The sequence below is a fragment of the Myxocyprinus asiaticus genome, chromosome 15 (genome assembly GCF_019703515.2).
Source record: "Myxocyprinus asiaticus isolate MX2 ecotype Aquarium Trade chromosome 15, UBuf_Myxa_2, whole genome shotgun sequence".
Taxonomy (NCBI): domain Eukaryota; kingdom Metazoa; phylum Chordata; class Actinopteri; order Cypriniformes; family Catostomidae; genus Myxocyprinus; species Myxocyprinus asiaticus.
Window position 1 is genome coordinate 34,821,575 of NC_059358.1, and position 25,662 is coordinate 34,847,236.

The window sequence follows — 25,662 nt, forward strand, 5'->3', positions numbered from 1 at the left end:
AGATGCACAACCAACCGAGAGAACCACAGCCTTATGACTGTCAAGCAAAATCGATTCAAGAATTTGGGTGAACTTCACAAGGAATGGACTGAGGCTGGGGTCAAGGCATCAAGAGCCACCACACACAGACGTGTCAAGGAATTTGGCTACAGTTGTCGTATTCCTCTTGTTAAGCCACTCCTGAACCACAGACAACATCAGAGGCGTCTTACCTGGGCTAAGGAGAAGAAGAACTGGATTGTTGCCCAGTGGTCCAAAGTCCTCTTTTCAGATGAGAGCAAGTTTTGTATTTCATTTGGAAACCAAGGTCCTAGAGTCTGGAGGAAGGGTGGAGAAGCTCATAGCCCAAGTTGCTTGAAGTCCAGTGTTAAGTTTCCACAGTCTGTGATGATTTGGGGTGCAATGTCATCTGCTGGTGTTGGTCCATTGTGTTTTTTGAAAACCAAAGTCACTGCGCCCGTTTACCAAGAAATTTTGGAGCACTTCATGCTTCCTTCTGCTGACCAGCTTTTTAAAGATGCTGATTTCATTTTCCAGCAGGATTTGGCACCTGCCCACACTGCCAAAAGCACCAAAAGTTGGTTAAATGACCATGGTGTTGGTGTGCTTGACTGGCCAGTAAACTCACCAGACCTGAACCCCATAGAGAATCTATGGGGTATTGTCAAGAGGAAAATGAGAAACAAGAGACCAAAAAATGCAGATGAGCTGAAGGCCACTGTCAAAGAATCTGGGCTTCCATACCACCTCAGCAGTGCCACAAACTGATCACCTCCATGCCACGCCGAATTGAGGCAGTAATTAAAGCAAAAGGAGCCCCTACCAAGTATTGAGTACATATACAGTAAATGAACATACTTTCCTGAAGGCCAACAATTCACTAAAAATGTTTTTTTTATTGGTCTTATGATGTATTCTAATTTTTTGAGATAGTGAATTGGTGGGTTTTTGTTAAATGTGAGCCAAAATCATCACAATTAAAAGAACCAAAGACTTAAACTACTTCAGTCTGTGTGCACTGAATTTATTTAATACACGAGTATCACAATTTGAGTTGAATTACTGAAATAAATGAACTTTTCCACGACATTCTAATTTATTGAGATGCACCTGTACATACGGATGAGGGAGCCTGATTGATTGTGTTCATATTTTACTGTGTCGTTTTCTTTATAATTAATTGCGCTTAATAAACATGTTAAATTGACAGCCCTTATATATCACAATCGGAAATGTTTTCACATACAGTTTGCTTGTTTTCACTTCATTATATCATCACAATTATGTTACATGCAGACTTATGTGGCACAAAAAATAAATAAAAAATCAGTAGTGGTGCAAAAACAAACATCTGGTTTCCAAACCCAGCAGCTTCAAACAGATCCATCACAAATTCAGGATGCCACAAAGAAGATTTGGTTGACATGAACCTAGCATCATAAAGGAGGCCATGAATGCCATGTTTGGGATGATATAGTTCCAGAAGGGAAGGACCTTCATCATCACCCTTCAGCTCAGTGTTTCACAGACATGAAGAACCTTCTGGTTGAAGTCTTCTGGCTGGTCAGCATAAACATAGTGCCCTGCACCTCGTATGGCCTAAAACCAATATAGGTCAATGGGAAGTTTTACATGAGTAAGGTACAGGTACACACTCACCAAGAATATTCAACAATCCATGTATTGGAATTGTGTTATTTAAAATGTGGGTGTTTATTCAACCACCACCATTGATTGGGATGTAAAATGTTGCAAGAGTTTTACTTGACAGCTTTGTTGGACTTCCTGATAATTCAAGCAAATAAAATGTGTACTTTTTAAAGACTGCTTGTCATCCAACACTAGAATCTATTAGAATTTATGCAAATCTCTAACTAACACTGAGAGTAAGAGGTTACTTGGGATACAACTCCTACAAGCAGGGCTCCCAGTATCTGTGAAAACCCATCACTAACATGCCATTTAATTCCAAATTGGCTAGTTTAACAAAACAATTCTGTCATTTGCTCACCTTCATGTCGTTGTGTGACTTTATTTCTTGTGAAATGGAGAAATTTTGCAAATTGTCCCAAGTCCACTTTTCCATACAGTGAAAGTTAATGGGGATGCTGTCAAGCTCTAAAAATTACACACAAAAAAAGCCCCCTTAAAGCAGTCCATGCAACTTGTGTGCTATGTTTCAAGTCTAAATGGAGTGGTGGTGGCGTAGTGGGCTAAAGCACATAACTGGTAATCAGAAGGTTGCTGGTTCAATTCCCACAACCATCACCATTGTGTCCTTGAGCAAGGCACTTAACTCCAGGTTACTCCAGGGGGATTGTCACTGTAATAAGTGCACTGTAAATCACTTTGGATAAAAGCGTCTGCCAAATGCATACATGTAAATGTAAAGTCTTCTAAAGTCATGTGATAGCTTTGAGGGACAGACTGCATTTAAGTCATTATTCACTAAATATCTTCCCCTCCATCTAAGTTTGGGTATATTTAAATGTGTCATGTGTAGATGTGTCAAACCAGGTTTGATGTCAGTTATGCCAAACAACATTGGTTCTTGTGTGTCTAGTAACCAAATGCAATATGCAAATTTGAATAAGTGAAAGTGGACTTTTTCTCACACAAAGCTATCATATGTCTTCAGAAGACTTGGAATACAACCCAAAGGTCACAATTTTTGGTCATTTCTGGAGCTTGACAGCATCCGCCCACAATCACTTTCATGCTAGAGAAAAGAACAGCCAGAATATTCTGCAATATACCATCTTTTGTTTTCAATGACATGAGGGTGAGTATGATGACAAAATTTTCACTTTTGGGTGAACTAACCCTTTAAGGCAATGCAAAACATCTCTTAAGAAGCCCTGTGTGAGTACCAGTGCATGGTGAGCAGTGAATGGAGAACTCAATGATCTCTACATGGGAGTTTGGCCTCATTTCTTTGATTGAATTGCCAGAGTGGCCATCTATGCCGGAGCGTGAGCCATAGATCACCGTAACGGGGATGCCGCTGTGAATCAGGCCAATTCTCTGCAGCATGGTCCTTTTTGCCCAGCCATACGGAATGGTCATGTTTTTAAAAGCTGTTTCACCACTGAAAAATTATTATAATAATAATAAAAACAAAAACAGTAAGTAGACTGTATAAGACTACACAATATAATTCAATGGAAAAGGTCAGTGCAAGAGATAAGGGGATGGATGGATGGGGTACCTTGGACTTTGGACATTAAGATGGTAGATATATTCTGTGACTCTATTGTCATTAAACATAGAGGCACATTTTTTTTTTAAGTCTGGTCTCACAGTCTGCACAAGAGTGGGACCTAAAGGGGAATGCAAACACACATATGAAAAAACTCCAAAAGTGAAAATACAACTGAAATTGATCTATCCAAAATTGTTGGATGACCCATAAATGTTTAATCCCATCATCAATTCTTCACTAATGTGTCACTTTCCCATAGTCAGAATGACTAATGGCTGATCACTTCTATTTTAAAAACCTCTTGAGCCAGGGTTCTGGCTATGAAGGCACAAACTCAACTACCACTCCCAAACAACTGGGTCCTTTCTTCCCTGTGCCCACACCAAGGGATACAGTATCTATTACACTATCAATTGGCACTCATGGGAACAGATTACACATCATTTTTGGACATATCTGGCATTAAAAACAAACAAATGTATGTGAAAAATAGGAAAAGTAAGAAATTGACATGGAATATCACAACAGATGAGTTATTAATATGGTTGGAAGACACAAAAAGTATCACGGCATTACCATGGTTTCTGGGCATGGGACCAAGGTAATACTAAATTATTTTGACATGATGCCATGTTAATAATGTGGTATTTTAGACATGTACCATGGAGTACCATGTAAAATATTGTGGTATGGACTTAGTAATAGTACCATGGTATCAAACAAAGTATCATGGTATTATCATCTGAACCATGGAAAAGTTGAAGTAATCATTATTATTAATCTATGAACTTAAAACTTGGACTTTGCCAAAGTTAATTTGTTCATGCAAAACAATTTTGCTACAGCATAAACACTGAGGGCTTACAGTATGAGGAATATGAAACAGGTAAGTGGTTTGTGGTAAGAGACATGCTATAATTATTCAGTGAAATTCCAAACGCAGTGTCTTGATTAAATCTCTCTCTGGGTCTTTCTCAAATGGTGACGTACATCTTAAGCCTTAAACCATCTCACTTGCTCACATTAATACTTTTATGAGGTCTGATTCAGACTCAGATTAGAGGAAATCTTACCTAATGGTCCAGCCAGTCTGAGACCAGCGAGGGGGTTGAATGGGCTCAGCATGGCCCCCAGAGCTTTGATCCACACTGGAATGGGTCGGTCTTGGTCTCCCGGGTCAGGTCGCTCTGGAAAACCCCATGGTTCCACCAAAATCAGGTGTTTTACTCTACACAATGAGAAACGAGAAACTTTGTAATAGCAACACCTAATAAATGAACAGAGAATGTGTAGACTTTGTTATCAGAATTTCTGCCAGTCCACAAGAAATTAGCAGATTATGTAGTAGAAAGAATTTAGATGTAGAACAGAGTATTTCAACAACATACCTCTGAAAATAAAGAAGAAAATGTTGTCTTTCTTGACAATCTTTGCTACAGTACTTTATCTTTGTATATTTGCTACTATGGCTATGTTAACACAGGCAGAAAAAATATGATTTTTGGCAGATCTGACACAAATCCGTCTACGTTTTTGTAGTCTGAACAGGAAAAAACCCCCCACATAAAATCAGATTTTTACAAGCCTGATCCAAACCACATTCGTAGGTGGTCTGGAATCCAAATAAAATCACATTTTTGTTAATGCGTTTTAGTCTGAACAGTCAGATTGGATTTCATGTGGGTTTTTTTTCATTGTCATTAGTTGTGGGCAGCGGGTTAAGTCAAGTCAGGTGTTGCATCGAGAAAACAAACATCAGGCGTGATAGACATGGGAAGCACCAATTACACCCCATCTGTCCAAAGGTCAGACCAATCACAGGGATAATAAGGAGCCCACCCCCTTCCTATATAAACTGCTGTGAAGCCCTAAAATGGCGTTCTTGCTCTCTTCACCGTGAAGACTTACAGTATCTCAGGACCAGGTTTACGCTAATTTCAGTTCATAGGTGAGCTGTTAAGGATAATGTTGCCGAATGTAGCACAGTCAAATCTGTTGTGGATTTCTCTGCTTTCCACTAAGCAACTTAAATTTGCTTTCATTAGCAGTGTCTCCGGTGCTGGCTATCACGTTAAGGTTAGCTAGTTTTTTAATTGACTCACCATGTCTGCGTCCAAAGGTGCCGTGGGGAAGGGAAAAGATACACCTTCCCCCGTATGGATTTATGATTTTGATTATGCATAGATTCGCATCCGATGTGTATCGCATGCATGGGCGTAAAGCATGCACAAGGACGCACAAGGTTGTGTCCACTGTAGTGCGATGCCGGCTAAGATCTCGGAAAGGAGGATCCACGTGGCTGCATTGTCCAATGATGATCTGTGCCTTTCTGCTAACCCGCCAGCTGAAAAGGGGGTTCAATCCTCGCTCCTGCGGGATCTTTTGTCGTGGGGAGATATTATGGATGCTGAGTCTCCCGAGCTTACCCTGCCGTTTGACCAACAGCTGCTAGTGGAAGGATATACAGTGGTGTGAAAAAGTGTTTGCCCCCTTCCTGATTTCTTATTTTTTTTGCATGTTTGTCACAAGTAAATGTTTCAGATCATCAAACAAGTTTAAATATTAGTCAAAGATAACACAAGTAAACACAAAATGCAGTTTTTAAATGAAGGTTGTTATTATTAAGGGAAAACAAAATCCAAACCTACATGGCCCTGTGTGAAAAAGTGATTGCCCCCTAAACCTAATAACTGGTTGGGCCACCCTTAGCATCAACAACTGCAATCAAGCGTTTGCGATAACTTGCAATGAGTCTTTTACAGCGCTATAGCGCTACAGTTATCTTTTTTCTTATTATTGTTATACTGTAAAAGGGCTGGGCGATATATCGAATATTAACAATATAATCTAGATAATTTTGCTGACAATGTAAAATTGACCAATATCATGAATATCGTGATGATTTTAACGTGCTCTAATTTGGCCATTAAGTTTCATAAAGAGCGCATCAGTAGACTAATTTCATGATCCTTCAGGGCTGCAAAATTAATAAAAATGGCGAGTTGGTCATACGGTATGTGATATTCACAAAAGGCTGTGATTTAAAGATAGATAAACCCGGTCTGTGTGTGATTCAGAACAAACTGGTGACATGCTGATCTGTGTTCACGCGGATGGCAGTGCTCTCAGATCAGTTCACGTGCATTCTGAAATCAAAGTAATGCAGGTTTAAGCATTCGCGCAATTCCAAACATTAGTAACAGTTACAAGTTATTATACAAATCTACAAACACGGCACAGAATAACAGAAAAGCAGGAGATTACAGTGTTTCAGGAAATGCGGTACATTGTAAACTGTCAAATATACATTGCCTTTTCTGTGTCAAATTAAAAGCTCCTTGTGAAGTAAACAGGATAGAAATATATTACTTTTGTATAATGCAAATCTAATGATCAGAATAATAATGATGATAATTCAGCATTATATTACAATAACAAAACCTGACATGTCCCACAGTAATAACTTAGTATTATGCAAAGTTCATCTGGGGTTTCAAAAACAAGTCTCTCTCTCCCTCCCTCTTTCTCCCTTTCTAACCCCCTCCCCTTTCCCTCATCCTGTTCCTCCCTGGAAATGGGGAATTCCTTCCCCAAAACCAGTTCCCTGGTCCCATTGGCCATTCGTCCCACTGGCCTTCACTAACCCTCTCAGATCTCCCCCACAGGCTGGTGAATCCATTGCTGCAGGTGTGGGCGTGAAGTCTGGGCCTGTCTGCTGGAGCTGCGGGGGTCCGGAGAATTTTGCGGATGTGTTTTCACCCCTTCCCGGTCACACAAACATTATAGGGCACCATATTGAGACCACCCCAGGGGTGGTGGTTCGTAGCCGCCCCTATCGTCTTCCTGAACACAAGAATTAGAGGCAATGCTTGAAATAGGCGTAATACAGGAGTCGTACAGCAACTGGGCTAGCCCGGTAGTTCTGGTACCGAAGAGCGATGGCTCGGTCCGGTTCTGTGTTGACTACCGGAAAGTGAACGCAGTGTCCAAATTTTATGCTTATCCAATGCCGCGAATTGACAAGTTACTCGATCAGTTGTGCAAATAGGCTTTCCTGAAGGTAAAGTCAACACTTTGTGGGGGGCTGCTTTTACATGCACCTGACTTCTCTCTCCCCTTTATTTTGCAGACTGATGCATCTGATGGGGCTGGGGGTGGTTCTCTCACAGGAGGTGGGAGGGGAGGAACGGCCAGTACTGTTTATTAGTTGCAAGCTCTCCTTCAGGGAGACCAAGTACAGTACCATCGAGAAGGAGTGTCTTGTGATTAAGTGGGCTGTTCTTACCCTCTGCTACCACCTGCTGGGGTGGGCCTTCACCCTCTGTTCCGATCACGCTCCTCTGCAGTGGCTCCACCGCAAGAAGGATACTAACGCGTGGATCACCCGCTGGTATCTGGCTCTTCAGCCCTTTAAATTCAAGGTGGTCCACAGACTGGGGGCGCAGATGGTTGTGGCTGACTTTCTCTCCAGAAATCGGGGGGGAGGGGGCAGGCCGGATGTTGCCCCGGCCTGAGTCGGTGGTGGGGGTATGTGGCATAGGAGGGCGTGTTCATGTGTCGGTCTGCGGGAGAGGGAGAGCGGTAAGGATCGTCACCTGGGTTATGATTACTCTAACACCTGTCTCTAATTATAGTGATGGCGGAGGGAGTCCTGAAAAGGCAAGGCCAGAGCATCAGAGTGGGGAGAGAGCACCAGGGACGAGCCAAGAGAAAGACCAGCAAAACAAAGAGCCCTGAGTTGACTATAAGCCGTAACTGTGAAAGAAAATAAAGACTGACCTTGACTGTTCGCTGTCTCCTGACTCCTCCATTGCCCACGAACATAGAACATTTTTACAGTTGGTTAGAAGGAAATTTGACTTGCTTGGTATAAGTTGTGTACTTTTCTTGATTTTTATTTGTCAAATGATGGACAACATTTGGAATAATCCATCAGTGTTTTCAATAGGCATCAGATGGTCAATGATTGTTCGTAATCTATCGTTTTTCACATAAACCACAATAGAGATGCCCAGATTACTCCAAAATGTTCTGCTTAAACACAAGTCAAACACTACCCCAAACATGCAAAGTACAAAATTTGTGAGCAGCATAGAAGTGAAACAACATTCAGGGATTTGCTAACACTCATCAGCGGTACAGGAAATTTGACACAGTTTGGCATCAAATTCTGAGGTCAAACTGCTGACAGAGACAAAAGCTGAGGGAAATTGAGAAACCAAGAAAAAAACAGAAAGGATAAAGAAGGATTTGAGAACAATTTTATGTTTCTAGAGTCCTCAGGTACAACTCAACAGTGAGATTTTATGAATATGAAAAGGTGGCACATGCAGGATTTATTTATACATTATAAATAAATGTACTGACCTCTAATCTACAGTAGACATCAATGTGTGCTGCAGTTACACATTTTTCATTAATTACTCATTCTTTTAAAAATAGAACCATAACAAACCATGCTTTAACTGGACACATACTGTGAATCTAAAAGAAATATCACAATATGCTAAAAATCTAACATTTACTAACTTATAAAGTGCAAATTGCTTTTGTATCTTTATTTACAAACCTGGTAGGGTATTTGATTGCGTAGGAGGCTGCCAGATATCCATGCAGGTTATGACCCAGCATAATCATGCTCTCCAGGCCCAGTTTCTCCCTCCATTGCTCGATGGACTGCACAAACTGGAGCTCAGCCTCTTGGGCATCTGTGTCAAAGTGAGGTCTGCTGCTCTGATCGAAGCCCAGCAGGTCAAAGGTATAGACGGGCCTCTGCTGAGACAGAGGGTCCAGGTTCTGGGCCCAAAGACCGACGCCAACCCCAAACCCATGCAGCAACACCAGAGGGGTCTTATTCTCCATATGTCCCCAGTGTCCACACCATGTTGTTGTCAAATATGTAGACAAACTGCTTGAAGAACTTGCTTTTGATGTCTGATAGGAGTTAAAGAGAGTGGAGAAATTACATTTAACTTAACAGCATCAGCTTACATTTCTACATTAGTGAACTGCAAATATATCTTTTAGGACCTTCATATTTCTACTTAAAAGATAACAACTTAGTACTTATACAATTGTTATTTATGTAGCCTACTTAACTTATTACGCAAATAAAAGCTACAAATTACAGGGGATTATTGAGGTAAAGCAAGTAATATTCAGCTGGTCATTTGATCTCAACATGGCAACCTCCACATCTTCACAAGCCATTTATAAATGCATCCCTGAATCAATAGGAAATTCAGTATGACAAATATCTATATTTCCTCACCAAAATTAACAAAAGTCAGCTAAAATAAAATTGCAAAGGTTATGTCTAACCACAGGAATTCAAAATAACAACGCTCAAGTTTCATGTTCATAAATAAAGAGTAATTTCAGAACAAGTTGGATCTCTTGTTCAGAACAGTCTGGATTGTAGTCAGGCTAAGGTTTAATGTTGAAATAAATTGTCTTAAATTTTAACAACATAACAAATAGTGATGTTCACTTTAAAACTCACTAACTTTCTGTAGAGAAAAATAAAAGACAAAACAATCAGGTATTCATTAATCCACAGAGAAAGTGTGATTTGTAACATAATGAGTAAAATTCCTTTTAGAGGTCGACCGATGTAGCGGTTTTACTGATTAATTGGTACCAATAGTTGCTTTTTAGAACTTTTTTTTAAAAAAACCTCCATGTTCCTCTGTGGCCAAAACTCTTTTTCTTGTGAACATATAGGCTATAAAAAGCTTAATTTGGTGAATATTTATATATAGAGCATGGTAAGGGAGCCAAGAATTAGTTTATGGACTAATTCATGACAATGCAAAATGTTGCAAAAAAGACACATATGACAATTGACAAGCGATCACTGATTATCTACTATTGGTTAATGATGATCTATTGTTAATTAATTACTGCTTATACAGTATACAGTATATATTAGCCCATATGACAATGTTTAATTTGTAGTGATTCTATTTTAATACATTGAAGATGATTGTAAGAGTGCATGTTTTGTTTCCCTTGTGTGTTTGTGTTACCTGGAAGCACAGACACTTTAAAATAAGAGTCCCTAGTGTATTTTGAGCTTGTTTATAATTAAAAGTCCCGTAATATACACCAAATAAAAAAAAATTCTGGTTATTATTGGGATTTTGGTTGCACAACAAACGCATCTGGGATTTTACTAATTTTGGACTCTTGCAGTCTCTATGTCTGTGGCATCACATTAAGGAAATACTAAGATTTTTTTTTAACATTCAATAAATTGATTTTAAAAACTATAAGCCGATTAAAAGAATAGTTTACCCAGAAATGAAAATTCTCATATCACATACTCACCCTCATGCCATCCCAGATGTGTATGACTTTCTTTCTTCTGCAGAACACAAACGAAGATTTTTAGAAGAATATCTCAGCTCTGTAGGTCCATACAGTGCAAGTGAATGGTGACCAAATCTTTGAAGCACAAAAAGCACAAAAAGGCAGCATAAAAGTAATCCATATGACTCCAGTGGTTAAATCCATGTCTTCATAAGCAATCCAATCGGTTTTGGGTGAGAACACACCAAAATATAACTCCTTTTTCAGTATAAATTTAGACACCATCAGTCTCCTTGCTATCATGATTTCAAGCTCGATTACACTTCTTGCGCCATCTAGCACTCTGCGCATGCGCCAAACACGAGCCAAGAGACCCAAAACCGAATGGATCACTTCAGAAGACATGGATTTAACCTCTGGAGTCGTATTGATTACTTTTATGCTGCCTTTATGAGCTTTCTTGAGCTTCAAAGTTTTGGTCACCATTCACTTGCGAGAAAGAAAGTCATACAATATCTGCAAAATCCACTATCGGTCAACTTCTAATTGATTTTGATATATCTGAGCTGTATAAGGGCAGGGTAATAATCCTTTAAATTCTGGAAGGCAAGCCTGAGTGGACTTAAACTCATACAAGAGAAGGACACAATGGTGGTTACTCACACTGCAGCATCCTCTCCTCTGCCTCCTTCAGTTGTCTTTGAGATGTCGGGCACCAGGAGGACAGCCAGCTGGTGATCCACCATGACCTACAACACAACTCAATGTGACCATCTCATTCTTAACCAATATCACTTACAGCAGAAGACAGGCAGCTGGAAAAAACAACAACAACCAAACAGGGAAACATGGGAAGTCTAAGATAGTTTGATAATTTTACAAAATTCCCAAAACTGGTGCTAAAAAAATGCAATATTGGCTTTTTACTTTAAGAGGACACAACAACCCTCAACCCTTTGTGAGAAATGACCATGCACAATGAAAACTGAAGTACACATTACATCACAGTGTTCTTGTTACACATCTCTGATAGCACACATGCATCACCCAGACGTCTATTTGATGTGTGTGTGTTTACATCTGGAAGACGTATTTTGACATATTGTTTGCTCACCTTCAATACATCTATAAGACGTTTCCTCTTGGATGTCAATAAGACATTTAGCAGATGTCTTTGAGACGTTTATGATTTAGAATGTTTGAAAATCTGATCTTTTTAAGATGTTTACCAGATGTTGCTTAGAATGTGATTCTTTCCACAGGAAACACTCTAAAACAGGTGTCTCAGAGATGTGGGTGTTCTATCTGGGATGTTATAATTATTAATTAACAATATACTATTATTACTAATACTATTAAAAATAATGCTAATACACAGCATCTACATGCGATTATTATGTCATATTTCTTGTAAATACTCTGTTGTTAATAATAATAATAATAATAGTAATAACATCCCAGATAGCACACGTACATCTCCATGACATCTGTTTATGTGCATTACATAAAAACTACATGTAGATGTTGTTTATTAGTACTACTCAGTACTATGTACTGACATAGTAAGTAACATAAACAGTGTAATGTGACCAAATCTAAACCTAGAAATACAGTACATGGTAATGGTAGATGTTCAGCTCAAGCAGGAATATAAGTAAGTAGATGAATGAATGAATCCATGCACTGAGTCTATTTAACACAACAACAAAAGTTACTGCTAGACAAAGATTACCTGTCTTGCCCAAGAAACAGACAACACTAACTACGTTTCCATCCAAGGATTTTTTGCGAAAAAGTTTTAGCGCATCAAAATTAAGCTGATGGAAACGCTAATTATTGCTAAAATTTCACAAGTGTTGACATAATATTTTTCCGTTTAACACTAGCGCATAAACTCTATGTCGATACTTCAAATTTCGCGAAAAACTGGTTTGGAAACACTTTTTGTTGAGAAAATTGCCATTAACGCAAAAATGTAGTGTCACATGATAGAATTTGCCCCAATCGTTAGACTGTGTTAATCATGACGAAAAGGTATGCATCCTTGAAAGCCAATTTATTGTACGTGATTATGGATTGATCTTAACGGCATAGAACAGATCCGATGCTGCAAACATGACACTTCCAGGAGTGCCAACTCAAATATCTCGTATCAAGACATGCACATGGACAAGTGCACAGAGAACAAATTAATGGCCACTCTTTGTGATTAATTTAATCGTGGTAGACATCCGTTTATTTATTGAAGTAATAAAAAATAAAAAATAGTTATACACATACGTACATACACACACAGACACACACATACATACATATACACACATACGTAGTGAAATCTAATACAAATCTATATCTGTTATGTACAGTGCAAATACAAATCTGTTATGTACAGTGCAAATGGTTTTTTTTTTCAGAGGAATGAAATGGCAGAAGAGGCTGGATGTGTTGGATAAATATAAAAAAAGACTAAACTGTGTATTGCACATAGTTATTGCTCAATGGGGCAATTTAACTGTTCATGAGATGGATAGCCTGAGGGAAAAAACTGTTCCTGTGCCTGACGGTTCTGGTGTTCAGAGCTCTGAAGCGTCGGCCAGAGGGCAACAGTTCAAAATCTAGCGGGCAGGGTGAGTGGGGTCCAGAGTGATTTTTTCCAGCCTTTTTCCTCACTCTGGAAGTGTATAGTTCTTGAAGGGGGGGCAGGGGGCAACAAATAATCCTCTCAGCAGTCCAAATTGTCCTTTGTAGTCTTCGATGTCTGATTTCAAACCAGACATTTATTGAAGTGCAGAGGACAGACTAAATGACCGCTGAGTAAAACTGTATCAGCAGCGCCTGTGGCAGGTTGAAGTTCCTCAGCTGGCAAAGGAAGTACAACCTCTGCTGGGCCTTTTCAATGTGTGTCTCCCACTTCAGGTCCTGTGAGATGGTAGTGCCCAGGAACCTGAATGACTCCACTGCTGCCACAGTGCTATTTAGAATGGTGAGGGGGGTCAGTGTTGGGGTGTTCCTCCTAAAGTCCACAATCATCTCCACCGTTTTGAGTGTGTTCAGCTCAAGGTTATTTTGACTGCACCAGACAGCCAGCTGTTCAACCTCCCTTCTGTATGCAGAGTCATCGTCATCTCGGATGAGGCTGATGACAGTGGTGTCATCTGCAAACTTCAGGAGCTTGACAAAGGTGTCCTTGGCGATGCAGTCATTGGTGTAGAGGGAGAAGAGTAGTGGGGAGAGCACACATCCCTGGGGGGCACCAGTGCTGATTGTACAGGTGCTGGAAGTGAATTTCCCCTGTCTCACAAGCTGCTGCCTGTCCACCAGAAAGCTGGTAATCCACTGACAGATAGACATGGGAACAAAGAGTTGGTGTAATTTATTCTGGAGTATAGCTGGGATGATGGTGTTGAAAGCCGAACTGAAGTCCACAAAAAGGATCCCTGCATATGTCCCTGGTCTGTCCAGATGTTGCAGGATATGATGCAATCCCATGTTGACTGCATCATCCACAGACCTGTTTGCTCGATAAGCAAATTGAAGGGGATCTAGAAAGGGTCCAGTGATGTTCTTTAGGTGGGCCAACACCAGTCTCTCAAATGATTTCATGACCACAGACGTCAGGGCGACAGGTCTGTAGTCATTAATTCCTATGATTTTTGGTTTCTTTGGGATGGGGATGATAGTGGAATGTTTGAAGCAGCATGGAACTTCACACTGCTCCAGTGATCTATTGAAGATCTGTGTGAAGATGGGGGCCAGCTGGTTAGTACAGGATCGAAGACACGCTGGTGAGACACCATCTGGGCCTGAAGCTTTCCTCGTCTTTTTTTTCCGAAAGGCGCGGCTCACATCATCTTCACAGATCTTAAGTGCAGGTTGAGTAGCAGGAGGGGGGTTGCAGGAGGTGTTGGTGTTTGTGTGAAGTGAAGGTCAGAGTGGGTGTGGGGTGTGAGATTGGGCCTCTCAAATTTGCAGTAGAACAAATTCAGGTCGTCAGCCAGTTGTTGGTCCACTACAGGGTCAGGGGTAGGAGTCCTGTAATTTGCGAGTTGTTTCTTGCCACTCCTCACTGATTGTTTTTCAGCTTCTCAGTGTATCTTCTTTTAGCCACTCTGATTTCCTTGTTCAGTGTGTTCCTGGCCTGATTGTACAAGACTTTATCCACACCCCTTCAAGCATCCTCTTTGCCTGACGAAGCTGCCTGAGCTCTTCTGTAAACCACGGTTTGTCATTGTTGAACTTTAAATAAGTCCTAGTAGGAATGCACATATCCTCACAGAAACTGATATATGATGTCACAGTATATGTGAGCTTGTCCAAATCGGTGTCTGCAGCCTCAAAAACACTCCAATCCGTGCAATCAAAGCAGGCTTGTACTTCTCGCTCTGCTTCATTGGTCCATATCTTTACAGTCCTTACTACAGGCTTAGCAGATTTTAATTTCTGTCTGTAAGTTGGAAGAAGATGAACCAGACAGTGATCAGAGAGTCCCAAAGCTGCTCTAGGGACAGAGCGATATGCATCCTTTATTGTTGTGTAGCAATGATCTAGTATGTTTCTGTCTCTGGTGGGGCATGTGATGTGTTGTTTTTATTTGGGCAGTTCACGTGTGAGATTTGCTTTGTTAAAATCCCCAAGAATAACAATAAGTGAGTCCGGGTACTGTTGTTCCGTGTCTGTGATTTGATCAGCCAGCTGTTGCAGCGCTGCATTCAAACACGTGTTTGGCGCGATATACACACTCACCAGAATAAACGAGGAAAACTCCCGCGGTGAGTAAAAGGGCTTACTGTTAATAAAGAGCGCTTCCAAATTAGGACAGCACATCCTCTTTAACGTTGTTACATCTGTACACCAACATTCATTGATGTAAAAGCATGTTCCACCGCCTCTCGTTTTCCCCGTTAACTCCGCGATGCAATCCACTCTGAACAGCTGAAAGCCCGGCAGATGTAACGCGCTGTCTGGAATGGCTTCACTCAGCCAGGTTTCAAGCACAAGGCAGCAGAGGTCCTTGTTTGTTCAGGTGAGATGTAGTTCATCCGTTTTGTTAGGAAGAGAGCGGAGATTCGCAAGATGAATGCTCGGCAGCGTTGTTCGAAAGCCCCGTTTGACCAGTTTATGCGCCAAAGTGTTTTTTTTAGGCATAACGTCATCACGCACACCATTTTTATCGATAAAAGGCCATTTGAATGGAAACAGGCAGAAGACGCCAAATTTCGCAAACATTTTTTTTAATGCATTTTCACTTTGTCGATAACAAAATAGCGCAAAAAGTGGATGGAAACTAGGATATTGTAGAAGAGACTATGAATACCGAAAAACATCAGTAAACGCTGTGCCAGTCTAAAGTCAAGAGAATAGGAGAGAGCTGTCAATCAAATGACTGCCAATCAAACAATTAACCCTTATAGTGCTCTCCCCACTACTCTTCTCCCTCTATACCAACGACTGCATCGCCAAGGACCCCTCTGTCAAGCTCCTGAAGTTTGCAGATGACACCACTGTCATCGGCCTCATCCGAGATGACGATGTGTCTGCATACAGAAGGGAGGTTAAACAGCTGGCTGTCTGGTGCAGTCAAAACAACCTTGAGCTGAAAACGCTCAAAACGGTGGAGATGATTGTGGACTTTAGGAGGAACCCCCCAACACTGACCCCCCCCTCACCATTCTAAACAGCACTGTGGCAGCAGTGGAGTCATTCAGGTTCCTGGGCACTACCATCTCACAGGACCTGAAGTGGGAGACACACATTGACTCCATTGTGTAAAAGGCCCAGCAGAGGTTGTACTTCCTTCACCAGCTGAGGAAATTCAACCTGCCACAGGCGCTGCTGATACAGTTCTACTCAGCAGACATTGAGTCTGTCCTCTGCACTTCAATAACTCTCTGGTTTGGTTCAGCTACGAAATCAGACATCAGAAGACTACAAAGGACAGTTCGGACTGCACACACCCACCCCCCCCCCCCCCCTCCAAGAACTATACACTTCCAGAGTGAGGAAAACGGAAAAATCACTCTGGACCCCACTCACCCTGCCCACTACCTTTTTGAATTGCCTTTTGGCCGACGCTTCAGAGCATTGAGCACCAGAACCATCAGGCACAGGAACAGTTTTTTCTCTAATGCTATCCATCTCATGAACAGTTAAATTGCCCCACTGAGCAATAACTATGTGCAATACACAGTTTAGTCTTTTTTATATTTATCCAACACATCCAACCTCTTCTGCCATTTCATTCCTCTGAAGAAAAAAAAAACAAAAACATTTGCACTGTACATAACAGACTGTATTAGATTTGCACTACCCATGTTTATGTATGTATGTGTGTGTCTGTACATATGTGTATAATTAGTTTTTTTTTTTTTTTTTTTATGTCTTGCTGCTGTTTTTTATTGTTTTTGTATTGTTGTACACTGGAAGCTCCTGTCACCAAGACGAATTCATTGTATGTGTAAGCATACTTGGCAATAAAGCTGATTCTGATATGTTAGATATAAGTTTAGCATTGTATTAATGTATGTTATTACTAAAAGTATCTATTTGTGGAGGGACGTTATGACAGTGCTCATGTGTGATTTGTAGGACTATTGAAAGCATAAAAACACTCAATTATCTTCTGAATTAACACAAATAAAATACTGAAACATTCACAATTACATACTGAAACAAGTATTATGTTTTCTTGATCAACACTGACAGGGTGCAGACGAAAACAGTCAACAACAATAAGACTCACTTAAACAACAACACCAGACGCAACCAACAAACTCCAACACACAGCATTACCACTATATTAATAACGCTTTAGAGGGTGACTCTTAGCCGTGTCCGCTGAATTCCCAGCCATGTTTCTGTCTCTTAATGCTCGGACCCATTTAATGAGTGAGTCAGTTGTCCGAACGACTCAGACTGAAGCGCGGGATCAGTTAGACTGATTCGCCATTCAACTCAGAACCGGCTCAAAAGAGTGATTCACACAAGTCGAACGTCTATGTCACTGATCACGTGACCCTGAGCGTCATACATGAACTATAGATGCTGACATCCTAGCTGTCCATAGATTGTATTATCAGCGGTAAACGTGCAGTGTTAGTGCACTCGTATTGTCTAAATGCACACATCATTTTAATTAATGTTAAATACTCATTTATATCATAATGGGCTAAGCGCGGGTAACTATAGCGAATATATCTAGCATTTCAAGCGCATTTATGTGTATAGCTGTCCATATTATTAAATGACTCGTCTCGATAACATATGAATATATTTCTCAGTTGTTCAGTGTACGTGCGGTGGGTGGGGGCTCTTTCGTCTCTGTGACGTAGAGGAACTCAAGTCAAGCCTTTTATGTTTACAGATCTCCGGCTAATGCGCGTGCATTAGAGACCTATACTTTAAATTAAACAAGTTGTCAACCGTTCGGCTTAAATGGGTATTTAAACAGCAGGGCTGACATCTCTTTCGCTTTCCGGACAGCTGATCGACCGTGCAACTCTGTAAGTAGACATAGTTTACATGACAGTGGCGGTATTCAGGCCTGATATGGCATTTACCATTGATATGACATTTTACAAGCGTTTACGCCTGGACACGTGACAGTAAGAGTGTTCTTTGTTGGTTATTTATCCCTATATACAGTGGCGGACTCAGGCTGTCTGTGGGGCAGGGGCGAAACTAATGAAAAGGGCACCAGCTGCATGTGGTGGGGCACCAGCGTGCAGAAATTCGTGATGCATTTATGGTTAACAGTTTGATAACAGTTCAAAACCTGGTTAAGATTAAAACAATTTTATTATGTGACTCAGATTTTAAGTATAACTACTACACCTCTGTAGTAAAAACACACAAGGAACTATTAACTATTTAACCATTTATTACACACACACACACACACACTAGGGATGTAACAATTCATCGATCTGGATCAATGCATCAATCCAATAACCAACGAACCAATGTTATCAATACAACGTGTAAATATCGATATAGAAAGTTTTTTAAGATGTACCTTTATTTTAATACTCTCATGTCAGCCACATTTCCGTCAGGCGATGAAGCAAGCTTATTACATTCATTTCAATTTACGAGTGCTAAATATGCTTTTAATGTGGGACAAGGTTGACAATGTGGGACTTTGAAGACAAATCGCACTCTGCTATCCATGCGCACGCGCCAACCGGGCTTCCCGTGAAACTCGAGCTACAGTGACAGGATCAGTGCATTAACCAGGCACTCCTTAAAATGCAAGCTCTCGTGACAAACCCAGAGCGGCTCACATGCAAGATTAATTCGGGCTTCCATCAATATCGTTGCTCATGCAAACCATTTTGCTGTTTAAAAGTACCATGGAGCAGTTCAACCATGGCAGTCTCAGTAAAGACAGGTGTGGAAATCTCCATGCATAGAATAAATTCAAAATCTATGCTACGCAAGAGCATCTGGGCATCACATGGTATACAGCTTAATAAACAAACCAAACCAGAAAATGCAGTCTACACATATTAGTAATGCATCTTTAGTAAGCTGCAATCTTTCCGTTGGTTTAAATGTAAAACATATTGCTATGTAACCTACCTCACACATTGTAGTGGGATGTGAAGTTTACAGCTCAGACTGCACTAAACCCCCTGACACCTGTACATTCTAAAGAGGGTGTGGTTGAGTGTTTGTGAGGATTGTACCAAAAATAAAGGGGTACTCCACCCAAGAGATGATTCTACCTCATTTGCACTCTCTTTTGGAACCAATAAACTCATCCAGACAGTTTTGACGTTTTTTTTTCTTTCTAAAGATACGTTTAACTTCTCCATGCTAACTTTTTAACTTCTACATGCTAATGATTCTAAAAACTGTCTGGATGAGTTTACTGGCTCCAAACAGAAATGAAATTGATGTAGAATCATGCTGCCACTAAACTGTTTTTTAAAAGGAAATATAAAAAATAAAAAACAGGGGCACCAGGAGGGCATTTTCCACTGTAGGAGCACACAGAGGCCAACTAATTTTCTAGCATGTAGGACAGCCTACATTTCCTCACACATAGAGGCACCCATGAGGGCACTGCATCACATTTTTTCCACTGGAAGGGCACACATTAGTGCACAGCATCACAGCCTACATTTCCTCACACATAGGGGCACCCTAGAGGGCACTGCATCACAATCTTTCCATTGGAAGGTCGCCCATTAGGGCACTGCATCACGTTTTCTCACACGATGGGGCACCCTAGAGGGCACTGCATCATGTATTCTCCACTGGAAGGGCACCCTAGAGGGCACTTTATCACATTTTCTTGCACACTGTTCCACCGTAGAGGGCACTTTTATCATGTTTTATCTACCATAAGATTTTTAGAATATCTGTTGGTCCATACAATACAAGTGAATGGGTGCCAACATTTTGATGCTCAATAAAGCACATAAAGGCAGCATAAAAATAATCCATCTGACTCCAGTATTTTAATCCATATCTTCAGAAGTGATATGATAGGTGTGGGTGAGAAACAGATCAATATTTGTCATTTTTTGCTAGACATTGTTCTCCCTGCCCAGTAGGGGCCGATATGCATGAGGAATGTGAATCACCAAAAATACAAGAAAAAGAATGTGAAAGTTAAAGTTAAAGTGGAGTTTGACTGAGCAGGGAGGATAATTTATTGTAAAAAGTTAAATAAAACATCTGTTTTATATTAAAATATTGACCTGTTTCTCACCCACTGTGATAGGGACCTGCTCTCCATCACACCCACAACTCTCATATCGCTTCTGAAGACATTGATTAAACCACTGGAGTCGTATGGATTACTTTTACGCTGTCTTTATGTGCTTTTTTGAGCTTCAAATGTTTGGCACCCATTCACTTGCATTGTATGGACCAAAAGAGCTTAGACATTCTTCTAAAAATCTTCCTTTGTGTTCTGCTGAAGAAAGAAAGTTATACACATCTGGGATGGTATGAGGGTGAGTAAATTATGAGAAAATTTTCATTTTTGGGTGAACTATTCCTTTAATGCATGAGGTGTCATGCACTAAAAATGAACAATATTTTTAAACAGATTTGCTTTGTTTATGTTAATTTATAAAAAACATTGACAAGCCCCGGTCTCCCATGACTGTCTTTCCCAATATACACCCATTTTGGTAGTCATATATACAGTATATATATATATATATATATATATACTGTATATTTGACTACCAAAATGGGTGTATATTGGGAAAGACAGTCATTATTACAGTATATTTGACAGTGAATTTCATACAATATATTATCATAAGCGTGGCAGGTATAGTCCATATTCTTTTCAACCAGTCCTATTAGAACTGTAATAATGTGAAATGTACCATTTGAAATGTAAATGTACCTTATTGTAGCATTTGCATAAGTGTAACTTTGAGTGTAACTGGAGCTGTTTTATATGAGATTTGAGGAGAGTGATATGTTTTATATATGATATTTTTTTGCTCCTTGCCCTTCTTTGTCTCTCTGTTACACAGGGATAAGGAAAAATGCAAAGTGGCTTGTCGGTTTCTGACAGTGATGTCTTCTCGTTCACCCCTCTGGTGGTCCTGGAGCTGGCTGATGACACTAAAACAGAGGCCATGACATGGTTACTAAACAGGATCAGAGACAAGCAGCAGAGTGGAGGTGAGACCCCTGGCATGTTATATCCAGGGACAGTGGCTGACAGGAACTGAACATTTTGTGAAAAATCTACTTGCCTTCTGAGGTTGTCTGTGTTTAAAGTCCAGTCTTTGTCCTTTTTGCCTCTGTTAGTGTTACTCAACCACTGGTCCACCAAAGTTTGTGAACCCAGTCCTTCTGTAACTGGTTTTCTAGTTGCTTCATACTTATTGCCTTCAAAGACACTTGCCACTGATCAAATGAACAACTTCATGTCAAAGACAAGCTACACACTTCTGAAAACTCATAAAGGCCATTTGGGAAAGACTGAGCATTTAAGTATCGTAGTATTTTAAATAGTTCTAACACTGTAAGTGTTAAATAGAGACTGTCATTGACACTATTTTTATTGTATTCAAACTAGACATTATTTTATTGTATTCAAACTATTAAACTTTCTTAACCCTTAAATGCATGGGTGTTTCAAAAACATTATTACATACTCGGGTCTTCAGACCCCATACGTACAGTATATATATATCACAAATGGATCTACTAAATGCCCAGATAGTGTCAAATTTTCAAATAATTTTCCATTTTCAAGACAATTAAAAAATTATGGAATGGAATATATTTTGATATATTCTGATGTTTTATTTTTCATATAGCAAAGAGATGATGCAACAAATATATAACAGGATTCATTACTTCCACACTGAAATTGTATGAGATGCAACTGGCTGTCAAACACATATTGAGCCACAAACGTGCACATAAACTATGGATATGTATTTTCTTAGGCACTTTTTGAGTCTAGATAAATGCACAACTTAATTTCAGTAGTACACCAAAATAACAATAGCCAAACATGTTCATGTATTGTACTTGTTAGAGTTTACTTCCACGATGCTTCTTCGTCAAATAGCAAAGTCAAATGTAAATCAAGTCAATCACTGAAACATCAGCGCCACTGAGTAAAAATAGCATGTATAAAATGTATGTGTACACACATATGGGATACTGATAATTCACCATTGATACACAGAAAATCAATGTGAAATAGTAGTCATTTATATGAAAAAAGTACTCATTTGTCTTAAAGAAGTAAACAGTATATCATGTGATAGTAAACTTATATAGATGTGAAATAATCATAAAAATATTATTTATGGAAGCGCAAATAAAAAGCAACACTATTACATATCTCGGGTCTTTAATGACCCTAAACACTTTTACTAATTAAGCAGTTATAAATATATATATATACAGTGGTGGGAAAAAGTGTTTGCCCCCTTCCTGATTTCTTATTTTTTTGCATGTTTGTCAAACTTAAATGTTTCAGATCATCAAACAAGTTTAAATATTAGTCAAAGATAACACAAGTAAACACAAAATGCAGTTTTTAAATGAAGGTTGTTATTATAGAGGGAAAACAAAATCCAAACCTACATGGCCCTGTGTGAAAAAGTGATTGCCCCCTAAACCTAATAACTGGTTGGGCCACCCTTAGCAGCAACAACTGCAATCAAGCGTTTGCGATAACTTTCGATGAGTCTTTTACAGCGCTGTGGAGGAATTCTGGCCCGCTCATCTTTGCAGAATTGTTGTAATTCAGCCATATTGGAGGGTTATCGAGCATGAACTGCCTTTTTAAGGTCATGCCACAGCATCTCAATAGGATTCAGGTCAGGACTTTGACTAGGCCACTCCAAAGTCTTCATTTTGTTTTTCTTCAGCCATTCAGAGGTGGACTTGCTGGTGTGTTTTGGATCATTGTCCTGCTGCAGAACCCAAGTTCGCTTCAGCTTGAGGTCACGAACAGATGGCCGGACATTCTCCTTCAGGATTTTTTGGTAGACAGCAGAATTCATGGTTCCATTTATCACAGCAAGTCTTCCAGGTCCTGAAGCAGCAAAACAGCCCCAGACCATCACACTACCACCACCATATTTTACTGTTGGTATGATGTTCTTTTTCTGAAATGCGGTGTTACTTTTATGCCAGATGTAATGGGACACACACCTTCCAAAAACTTCAACTTTTGTCTCGTCAGTCCACAGAGTATTTTCCCAAAGGTCTTGGGGATCATCAAGATGTTTTCTGGCAAAAATGAGACGAGCCTTAATGTTCTTTTTGCTCAGCAGTGGTTTTCGTCTTGGAACTCTGCCATGCAGGCCATTTTTGCCCAGTCTCTTTCTTATGGTGGAGTCATGAACACTGACCTTAACTGAGGCAAGTGAGGCCTGCAGTTCTTTGGATGTTGTTGTGGGGTCTTTTGTGACCTCTTGGATGAGTCGTCGCTGCACTCTTGGGGTAATTTTGGTCGGCCGGCCACTCCAGGGAAGGTTCACCACTGTTCCATGTTTTCGCCATTTGTGGATAATGGCTCTCACTGTGGTTCTCTGGAGTCCCAAAGCTTTAGAAATGGCTTTATAACCTTTTCCAGACTGATAGATCTCAATTACTTTCTTTCTCATTTGTTCCTGAATTTCTTTGGATCTCGGCATGATGTCTAGCTTTTGAAGATCTTTTGGTCTACTTCACTTTGTCAGGCAGGTCCTATTTAAGTGATTTCTTGATTGAGAACAGGTGTGGCAGTAATCAGGCCTGGGTGTGGCTAGAGAAATTGAACTCAGGTGTGATAAACCACAGATAAGTTATGTTTTAACAGGTGGGGCAAACACTTTTTCACACAGGGCCAGGTTTGGATTTTGTTTTCCCTTAATAATAACAGCCTTCATTTAAAAACTGCATTTTGTGTTTACTTGTGTATCTTTGACTAATATTTAAACTTGTTTGATGATCTGAAACATTTAAGTGTGACAAACATGCAAAAAAATAAGAAATCAGGAAGGGGGCAAACACTTTTTCACACCACTGTATATATATTTTATTGTATTTATTTATTTATTTTTTTGCAGTTTTTACTATTATTTTTTTTTACACTATTCAGAAGAGAAAGGTTAAGGAATACTAAAGCGGTGTGGGCATAACTCCAAAAAATGCATGAGGTACAGGTAGTGGAATGAGGTCCCGGGTCACTAAAGACCCGAGGTATGCATTAAAGGGTTAAATGATAAAATACTTTTGTTAAGGTTCTATATTAGAGACAAGTAACATCGGTTGTATTTTTTTATTTTTTTATATGACCTTTAAGAAAGGATGATATATATCATGTCCAAGTCACATCCACACTAATCTGCTTTCAGTTGAAAATGCATTGATTTTGCTACATTTATGCCTTTCATCCACACTAGAATGGCATTTTCCTCCACTGAAAACAGAGACTTTTGAGTACACTCCCTATAACTGCATACCTGGGAAAACGAAAACGCTAGGACACTGAAAACTGAGTTTTCAGACGAAAAGGGATTAATGTGGACGTGTCAACAAGTCTACTGTTGCATGCATGCTTACTATATGGTTTAGCTTGAAATATTTACTGTACTTCAGAAAATGATCGTTTTTAATATTAAATATATAATAAGGGTATTATTTATTAGCAATTTGACCTAGCTGGTGAAATACCCAGTTCCTAGAGGTCAGTGAGGCTTTGCTAACATGCACGCTGTGAAATCTTTGACAGGAGCTGAGTTGTTGGTGGAGCAGCTCTTGTTTCCAGCTCAGGACGGTCAGAAGTGTAATCCAAATGTCTTTGTGGTGAGCTCCACGTTACAGAGGCTCTTAAATGGGGCTGAAGATGTAGGGATGTTTAAAGAGTTTCAAGATGGAACAATGCGAGGATTCACCTATGCCAACAGAGAAAGCTTTAAAGACTTTCAAGGTGAGGTTTGGTTATAACCGTTAATGAGAAGTGTGTTAGTGTCTGGCTTTATTATGCATTTCACAACATGCTAAGAAGCTATATTTTTATGAGTTCCTCATATTGGCTTGGCTTCTGACACATAAATTGCTAGTTACCATAGTAAAGAGACACTGATTCTTCTGACATATTCTGAGCTAAATTGCCAGGCCGTTGCTATACAGTTATGGCTCGGGTCCCTCTTTCAATGTAAGTCTGTGAGATCTTTTTCAACCGGTTTATCCTCAGGTAAAACTCAAATTACCTACTTTGCTTAGAAAATTTTTTGCACATCTCTCCTCAATAAGGTGCACAATTTGAGGTATCATTCATGTCCATAGCACATATGATGTGGGTTAAATTATGTGTCAAATGGGTTATGGGTAGTTGAAATTTTAACCCTAAGTTTGAGCAGTAATAATTGTGATGCTTGTCTCAGCAAACATCACTAATTAATTTGATACAGTAAATTCAGAATTAATTGGACACAGTGCCAAACTCAGATGTTGTACTGGTTGTTGTATATTCATACTGTTGCACTGTGCTCACAAAGATATTGTTTTTTAATGTCTGTACATTTAGGAGATGGTGATGGATTTCTCAGTATTGCAGAGTGTCAATACATTATCAAACATGAGCTGGACACACTTAGAGCTAAGAGTGAAGAGCATGTTCCAGGATATCCTAAACTAAAACTCTACCCTGGAAAATCAGTCGGTAA

The 25,662-nt window shown here is 39.8% G+C and overlaps 1 protein-coding gene and 1 pseudogene across 3 annotated transcripts in view; one reads left to right on the plus strand and one right to left on the minus strand.

Annotated features, from left to right (window-relative positions):
* Nucleotides 1-1,509: 1,509 nt before the first annotated feature.
* LOC127452688 (1-acylglycerol-3-phosphate O-acyltransferase ABHD5-like) lies at nt 1,510-11,995 on the minus strand (annotated as a pseudogene).
* A 5,795-nt stretch (nt 11,996-17,790) lies between these two features.
* LOC127452562 (anoctamin-10-like) overlaps nt 17,791-25,662 on the plus strand; it is a 105,037-nt gene continuing 97,165 nt past the window's right edge. The window contains exons 1-5 of one of the 3 annotated variants that reach the window (XM_051718100.1): nt 17,814-18,012; nt 20,241-20,475; nt 21,013-21,163; nt 24,726-24,923; nt 25,524-25,658. In XM_051718100.1, the coding sequence (XP_051574060.1) occupies nt 21,025-21,163; nt 24,726-24,923; nt 25,524-25,658 (472 nt within the window). In that variant the 5' untranslated portion in view covers nt 17,814-18,012; nt 20,241-20,475; nt 21,013-21,024. Of the gene's footprint in view, nt 18,013-20,240; nt 20,476-21,012; nt 21,164-24,725; nt 24,924-25,523; nt 25,659-25,662 lie in introns of all 3 variants that reach the window. The other 2 variants (XM_051718101.1, XM_051718099.1) reach the window with 2 other exon arrangements.